At 50.1% G+C, this 8,777-nt stretch overlaps 1 protein-coding gene across 1 annotated transcript; it reads right to left on the bottom strand.

Moving 5' to 3' along the window:
- Positions 1 to 390: 390 nt before the first annotated feature.
- Positions 391 to 6,256, bottom strand: LOC133362107 (basal cell adhesion molecule-like). Its single transcript, XM_061581067.1, has 4 exons — positions 6,113 to 6,256; positions 1,761 to 1,977; positions 1,090 to 1,154; positions 391 to 423 (listed from the first exon to the last, which is right to left on the bottom strand). Exons 1-4 carry the CDS (start codon positions 6,254 to 6,256, stop codon positions 391 to 393), a joined length of 459 nt encoding a protein of 152 aa, XP_061437051.1.
- Positions 6,257 to 8,777: the final 2,521 nt, after the last annotated feature.

Genomic DNA, 8,777 nt, shown 5'->3' with positions numbered 1-8,777 from the left:
ACTATACACTACTATACACTACACTAAACACTACTATACTATACACTACACTATACACTACACTACTGTACACTACACTACTATACACTACACTATACACTACACTACTATACACTACACTACTATACACTACACTATACACTACTATACACTACACTATACACTACTATACACTACACTATACACTACACTACTTGGAGGGGAAAAACCTGAAAGATCCAGAGACAAACGCCGCAAATATAGAGCAGCAGCAGTAGTAGTAGCAGCAGTAGCAGCAGTAGTAGTAGCAGCAGCAGCAGCAGTTGTCCATGTCGGGATCGAACCCACCACCTCCTGTGTACCAGGCGAGGTAGTCAACATCTCCTAACTAAAACTAAACCACGTTTGAATCTATGCACGAATCGGTGGCGTCGACAGCGACGCCTTTAAGGTAACAAAAACCACCGGCAGCAGGGAACGGAGAAATAAACAGGATAATTGTTTTTTTTACCCTTCTATCTGGCAACAAAACTGACACCTTTTTACAAGGAGTCATGTTTGCATAGACCACAATACCTGCAGTCATAATGCAAAAAAAACACAACTCTGATAATGTATGCACTGTCCTTGAAGTTGATTGGTCCACACCCGAGACAGCTTTCCTTAGAGCCTAGTCTCACATGGGTTGGACCAGATGATACCAAAAGGCGCACAACTCAAAGACAATGCACCATCAGAGTATGAGAGCTCGGGGCAAGCATTTACACCATTGGAACCTGATTTGCTAGTAAAAAATATGATAATTATTTTTTAACCCTTCTACCTGGCAACAAAACTGACACCTTTTTACAAGGAGTCAAGTTTGCATAGACCACAATACCTGCAGTCATAATGCAAACAAAAAACATAACTCTGATAATGTATGCACTGTCCTTGAAGTTGATTGGTCCACACCCGAGACAGCTTTCCTTAGAGCCTAGTCTCACGTGGTGTTGGACCAGATGACGCCACAAGGCGCACAACTCAAAGACAACGCACCATCAGAATATGAGAGCTCGGGGTGAGCCAGACTTTGAAACGAAACAATGTCCACGTAGGCCGAGGGCTCACCTTGAGGTGCTGCTGGTGGAGCATCACGGGCCTCTGGGTGGACGCCACGGCCACCGTGGGGGCCGCTGGGAGGGAGACGAGGGGAGGGGGGGCGGGGGGGAGGGGCGCTCCCTAAGTCAAAGGTCGCGGGCTCGTCATCCGCCATTTGCTTGCGAGTCCAACTTGACTCCGAAACGTCGTGTAGTAGTGTATAGTGTAGTGTGTAGTGTAGTGTATAGTAGTGTAGTGTATAGTGTAGTGTATAGTAGTGTGTAGTGTATAGTGTAGTGTATAGTGTAGTGAAAAGTAGTGTGTAGTGTATAGTAGTGTATAGTAGTGTGTAGTGTATAGTGTAGTGTATAGTAGCGTGTAGTGTATAGTTTCTGTCCCAACGTCCGTAAGTAGGGGAGTCCTCGTAGCAACGTCCGTAAGTAGGGGAGTCCTCGTAGCAACGTCCGTAAGTAGGGGAGTCCTCGTAGCAACGTCCGTAAGTAGGGGAGTCCTCGTAGCAACGTCTGTAAGTAGGGGAGTCCTCGTAGCAACGTCCGTAAGTAGGGGAGTCCTCGTAGCAACGTCCGTAAGTAGGGGAGTCCTCGTAGCAACGTCCGTAAGTAGGGGAGTCCTCGTAGCAACGTCCGTAAGTAGGGGAGTAGTAAGTAGCCCCGGCGGTGCTGGACCGTGCGCTTGCTTACAAAACACCCGCACGCTTGCGGTGGCCTCGGCCACGCCGGCGCGCCCCGCCAGCGCCTGGCAGACGAAGTCGCGATCGTCAGCGGCCACCGTCGCGCTCAGCGCCAGCGCGGAGTCGCTGCGCCGAGCGTCGATGCGACTCTCGTAGCCGGTGCCCACGTCCGCCACGAAGAGTCGCGCGTCGCGGTACGAGATCCTCGTTCGCGAAGATCGTGAAATCTGTGCCGGGGGGGGGGTTGGAGTCTATGGGTAGCAGTGTTGAGTCTATGTAGCAGTGTTGAGTCTATGGTGCAGTGTTGAGTCTATGGTGCAGTGTTGAATCTATGATGCAGTGTTGAGTCTATGGTGCAGTGCTGTGTCTATGGTGCAGTGTTGAGTCTATGGTGCAGTGTTGAGTCTATGGGCAGTGTTGAGTCTATGGGCAGTGTTGAGTCTATGGGTAGTGTTGAGTCTATGGTGCAATGTTGAGTCTATGGGCAGTGTTGAGTCTATGGTGCAGTGCTGTGTCTATGGTGCAGTGTTGAGTCTATGGTGCAGTGTTGAGTCTATGGTGCAGTGTTGAGTCTATGGTGCAGTGTTGAGTCTATGGTGCAGTGTTGAGTCTATGGTGCAGTGTTGAGTCTATGGTGCAGTGTTGAGTCTATTGTGCAGTGTTGAATCTATGATGCAGTGTTGAGTCTATGGTGCAGTGTTGAGTCTATGGTGCAGTGTTGAGTCTATGGTGCAGTGCTGTGTCTATGGTGCAGTGTTGAGTCTATGGTGCAGTGTTGAATCTATGATGCAGTGTTGAGTCTATGGGGCAGTGTTGAGTATATTGTGCAGTGTTGAGTCTATGGGTAGTGTTGAGTCTATGGTGCAGTGTTGAGTCTATGGGCAGTGTTGAGTCTATGGTGCAGTGCTGTGTCTATGGTGCAGTGTTGAGTCTATGGTGCAGTGTTGAGTCTATGGTGCAGTGTTGAGTCTATGGTGCAGTGTTGAGTCTATGGTGCAGTGTTGAGTCTATGGTGCAGTGTTGAGTCTATGGTGCAGTGTTGAGTCTATGGTGCAGTGTTGAGTCTATTGTGCAGTGTTGAATCTATGATGCAGTGTTGAGTCTATGGTGCAGTGTTGAGTCTATGGTGCAGTGTTGAGTCTATGGTACAGTGTTGAGTCTATGGAGCAGTGTTGAGTCTATGGTGCAGTGTTGAGTCTATGGTGCAGTGTTGAGTCTATGGGCAGTGTTGAGTCTATGGGCAGTGTTGAGTCTATGGGTAGTGTTGAGTCTATGGTACAGTGTTGAGTCTATGGTGCAGTGCTGAGTATATGGGCAGTGTTGAGTCTATGGGCAGTGCTGAGTCTATGGTACAGTGTTGAGTCTATGGTACAGTGTTGAGTGTATGGGCAGTGTTGAGTCTATGGGCAGTGTTGAGTCTGGGCAGTGTTGAGTCTATGGGCAGTGCTGAGTCTATGGGCAGTGTTGAGTCTATGGTGCAGTGCTGAGTCTATGGGCAGTGTTGAGTCTATGGGTAGTGCTGAGTCTTTGGGCAGTGTTGAGTCTATGGGCAGTGCTGAGTCTATGGGCAGTGTTGAGTCTATGGGTAGTGTTTAGTGTATGGGCAGTGCTGAGTCTATGGGCAGTGTTGAGTCTATGGGCAGTGTTGAGTCTATGGGCAGTGTTAAGTGTATGGGCAGTGTTGAGTCTATGGGCAGTGTGAGTCTATGGGCAGTGTTGAGTGTATGGGCAGTGTTGAGTCTATGGGCAGTGTGAGTCTATGGGCAGTGTTGAGTCTATGGGCAGTGTGAGTCTATGAGCAGTGTTGAGTCTGTGGGCAGTGTTGAGTCTATGGTGCAGTGCTGTGTCTATGGTGCAGTGTTGAGTCTATGGTGCAGTGCTGAGTCTATGGTGCAGTGTTGAGTCTATGGGCAGTGTTGAGTCTATGGGCAGTGTGAGTCTATGAGCAGTGATGAGTCTATGGGCAGTGTGAGTCTATGGGCAGTGTTGAGTCTATGGGCAGTGTGAGTCTATGAGCAGTGATGAGTCTATGGGCAGTGTTGAGTCTATGGTGCAGTGCTGTGTCTATGGTGCAGTGTTGAGTCTATGGTGCAGTGCTGAGTCTATGGTGCAGTGTTGAGTCTATGGTGCAGTGTTGAGTCTATGGTGCAGTGTTGAGTCTATGGTGCAGTGTTGAGTCTATTGTGCAGTGTTGAATCTATGATGCAGTGTTGAGTCTATGGTGCAGTGTTGAGTCTATGGTGCAGTGTTGAGTCTATGGTGCAGTGTTGAGTCTATGGAGCAGTGTTGAGTCTATGGTGCAGTGTTGAGTCTATGGTGCAGTGTTGAGTCTATGGGCAGTGTTGAGTCTATGGGCAGTGTTGAGTCTATGGTACAGTGTTGAGTCTATGGTGCAGTGTTGAGTTTATGGGCAGTGTTGAGTCTATGGGTAGTGTGAGTCTATGGGTAGTGTTGAGTCTATGGTACAGTGTTGAGTCTATGGTGCAGTGCTGAGTATATGGGCAGTGTTGAGTCTATGGGCAGTGCTGAGTCTATGGTACAGTGTTGAGTCTATGGTACAGTGTTGAGTGTATGGGCAGTGTTGAGTCTATGGGCAGTGTTGAGTCTGTGGGCAGTGTTGAGTCTATGGGCAGTGTTGAGTCTATGGTGCAGTGCTGAGTCTATGGGCAGTGTTGAGTCTATGGGTAGTGCTGAGTCTATGGGCAGTGTTGAGTCTATGGGCAGTGCTGAGTCTATGGGCAGTGTTGAGTCTATGGTGCAGTGCTGAGTCTATGGTGCAGTGTTGAGTCTATGGGGCAGTGTTGAGTCTATGGTGCAGTGCTGTGTCTATGGTGCAGTGTTGAGTCTATGGTGCAGTGCTGAGTCTATGGTGCAGTGTTGAGTCTATGGGCAGTGTGAGTCTATGAGCAGTGTTGAGTCTATGGGCAATGTTGAGTCTATGGGCAGTGTTGAGTCTATGGGCAGTGTTGAGTCTATGGGTAGTGTGAGTCTATGGGCAGTGTTAAGTGTATGGGCAGTGTTGAGTCTATGGGCAGTGTGAGTCTATGGGCAGTGTTGAGTGTTTGGGCAGTGTTGAGTCTATGGGCAGTGTGAGTCTATGGGCAGTGTTGAGTCTATGGGGAGTGTTGAGTCTATGGGCAGTGTTGAGGCTATGGGCAGTGTTGAGTCTATGGGCAGTGTTGAGTCTATGGGCAGTGCTGAGTCTATGGGCAGTGTTGAGTCTATGGTGCAGTGCTGAGTCTATGGGCAGTGTTGGGTCTATGGGCAGTTTTGAGTCTATGGGTAGTGCTGAGTCTATGGGTAGTGTTGAGTCTATGGTGCAGTTTTGAGTCTATGGGTAGTGCTGAGTCTATGGGTAATGTTGAGTCTATGGGCAGTGTTGAGTCTATGGGTAGTGTTGAGTCTATGGGCAGTGTTGAGTCTATGGGCAGTGTTGAGTCTATGGGTAGTGTTGAGTCTATAGGCAGTGTTGAGTCTATGGGTAGTGTTGAGTCTATGGGCAGTGTTGAGTCTATGGGTAGTGTTGAGTCTATGGGCAATGTGAGTCTATGGGCAGTGTTGAGTCTATGGGCAGTGTTGAGTATATGGGCAGTGCTGAGTCTATGGGTAGTGTTGAGTCTATGGGTGGCAGTGTTGAGTCTATGGGCAGTGTTGAGTCTATGGGCAATGTGAGTCTATGGGCAGTGTTGAGTCTATGGGCAGTGTTGAGTATATGGGCAGTGCTGAGTCTATGGGTAGTGTTGAGTCTATGGTGCAGTGTTGAGTCTATGGGCAGTGCTGAGTCTAGGGGCAGTGCTGAGTCTATGGGTAATGTTGAGTCTATGGGCAGTGTTGAGTCTATGGGTAGTGTTGAGTCTATGGGCAATGTGAGTCTATGGGCAGTGTTGAGTCTATGGGCAGTGTTGAGTCTATGGGCAGTGCTGAGTCTATGGGCAGTGTTGAGTCTATGGGTAGTGTTGAGTCTATGGGCAGTGTTGAGTCTATGGGCAGTGTTGAGTCTATGGTGCAGTGTTGAGTCTATAGGCAGTGTTGAGTCTATGTAGCAGTGTTGAGTCTCTGAGCAGTGTTGAGTCTATGGTGCAGTGTTGAGTCTATGGGCAGTGCTGAGTCTATGTGTAACAGTGTTGAGTCTATGGGTGACAGTGTTGAGTCTATGGATCTCAGTGTGAGTCTATGGGTGACAGTGTTGAGTCTATGGATCTCAGTGTGAGTCTATGGGTGACAGTGTTGAGTCTATGGGTAACAGTGCTGAGTCTATGGGTAACAGTGCTGAGTCTCTGGGCAGGGCATACGACGTACGTATCCGAGCATGACAAGCGGCGGTGTGCGTGTGGGTGGTGAGGTGGGGGTGGCGCTACTCACGATGAACCACTGGGTGACCACGTGGTCGCCCACGGAGCTGGTGACCGTGCAGGGGATCACCAGCGGACTTCCCAGCTCCACCTCCATCAGCGGGGTCACCGCCACTGAGATCGCCGCTTCGACGCCTGCGGCGATGACGGTCATCGCACGCAAGTCACGCTGCAGTCTGTGTATAGTGGTGTAGTGTATAGTGTAGTGTATAGTAGTGTAGTGTGTAGTGTAGTAGTGAAGTGTACAGTAAACGGGGCTAGATGACGACTTACACGATGGAATCCACCGTGGTGCAGGCACCAACGAGCTCATCGTTGCGCGGAGCGTCGCCTGTCGCAGGAATCACAATCAGGACTCGTTCTTTTTTAAAGACTCCCAATCGTACAGCGCCAATTCGCGTGTGGGGGGGGCGGGGGGGGCGAATCTCCGCTTGTACAGATGACGATCGACACGATGAAGCCGCACGGTGTTGCCCTCGATCGGATGAGGGGGGAGGGGGGGATACTGCTGGATGCCGCCGCCGCCGCCGCTGGGACGATGTTCACGACGCGATCGTCACCTTGGAAGGAGACGCAGCAGGCGAGAAGCAGCACCGCGAGACGCCGTGGCAGCAACATGTTCTTGCTGCTGCTGCTGATGCTGATGATGATGCTGCTGCTGATGATGCTGCGACTGCTGATGATGCTGCTGCTGCTTGTGGAGCAGTGAAACCGCCGTGCCCGTCTCCTGCCGTCGTGAATCCTGTGTCGTGTTAAACATAATGCAAATGAACCTATGGAGGCAGCCTGGCGAACCGACTAATACAAAATACTTAGGACGGAGATGCGTTCTCACCGTAAGTGGAAGATGACCTCGCCTCCCCAGAGTTCGAAAGAATGGTGGTAATTTAGCAGAACAGAGCAATTCACAGTAGCGTGCTGTATAAACGATATACGTGTTTATTTAAATTTTTTTTTGTATCTCCCTTCTACGTGACTTTACCGAAGTAACCAAGAATATGAATCCCTGCAGTCACGAAAGCAGCTTTAAATCGAAATGTAAACTATACACTGTGTGTATTTATTAATTGCAATACTGTATTGCACAGTAAAATGTTAAGTAAAAAAAATCAATAAACAATAAGCAAGCAGGTGTAATCAATTCCGTCGTGTGTTCTAATCGCCCAGATCGCGCTGTGAGACGCACGTGCACGTGGCACCTTGACCAAGTCATTCAGGACATGTGAGCCACATCTCACGCCCCTCGCCCCCAGAGCCACGACACCATTCACCACCCTCGCCGATGGGATACACGTCGTCACCTCATCATCGTGTTGTCGATGACAGTCACTTCACACACATCGTGTTGTCAATGACAGTCACTTCACACACATCGTGTTGTCGATGACAGTCACTTCACACACATCGTGTTGTCGATGACAGTCACTTCACACACACATCGTGTTGTCGATGACAGTCACTTCACACACATCGTGTTGTCGATGACAGTCACTTCACACACATCGTGTTGTCGATGACAGTCACTTCACACACATCGTGTTGTCGATGACAGTCACTTCACACACACATCGTGTTGTCGATGACAGTCACTTCACACACACATCGTGTTGTCGATGACAGTCACTTCACACACACATCGTGTTGTCGATGACAGTCACTTCACACACATCGTGTTGTCGATGACAGTCACTTCACACACATCGTGTTGTCGATGACAGTCACTTCACACACATCGTGTTGTCGATGACAGTCACTTCACACACACATCGTGTTGTCGATGACAGTCACTTCACACACACATCGTGTTGTCGATGACAGTCACTTCACACACATCGTGTTGTCGATGACAGTCACTTCACACACATCGTGTTGTCGATGACAGTCACTTCACACACATCGTGTTGTCGATGACAGTCACTTCACACACACATCGTGTTGTCGATGACAGTCACTTCACACACATCGTGTTGTCGATGACAGTCACTTCACACACATCGTGTTGTCGATGACAGTCACTTCACACACATCGTGTTGTCGATGACAGTCACTTCACACACATCGTGTTGTCGATGACAGTCACTTCACACACACATCGTGTTGTCGATGACAGTCACTTCACACACACATCGTGTTGTCGATGACAGTCACTTCACACACATCGTCGTGCGGATCCACCTCGTCACGGGAGAGAACAGGACTCGCCAAATAAAAACGAAGCAATTGGCAACATTGTCACTGGTAGGAACCTCCTAGTTACACCAGCCCACAGGGGATTATTGTGTCCGTCCGTCCGTCGTGCAGGGAGGGGCTGGGTGGGGAGGGAGGGGCTGGGTGGGGAGGGGAGGGTGGGGAGGGGCTGGGTGGGGAGGGTGGGGCTGGGTGGGGGGTGGGAGGGGTGGGGCTGGGTGGGGAGGGAGGGGCTGGGTGGGGAGGGTGGGGCTGGGTGGGGAGGGGCTGGTCACCCCGTGGTGCCCTTCTAAAACTCAACGTTTCACCTACTCACGCCGGCTTGTGCCCTCCCTCACAGTCGGGCATATTTGCGGAATACACCACGCCGCCGTTGACCCTGGACATTGACCGAGCAACCCAAAGTTCCTAGCAGCTCCCTCCGCAGGAATGTGTTTCTGTTCAATTCCCATCACAACAACGGCAACAAGGAAATAACCTAAGAGTTA

The sequence above is a fragment of the Lethenteron reissneri genome, unplaced genomic scaffold (genome assembly GCF_015708825.2).
Source record: "Lethenteron reissneri isolate LAM-NWPU_2019-01 unplaced genomic scaffold, ASM1570882v1 scaffold_1373, whole genome shotgun sequence".
Lineage (NCBI taxonomy): Eukaryota > Metazoa > Chordata > Hyperoartia > Petromyzontiformes > Petromyzontidae > Lethenteron > Lethenteron reissneri.
The sequence above is the reverse complement of the archived record's forward strand: the minus strand, read 5'-3'. Positions and strand labels throughout refer to the sequence as shown.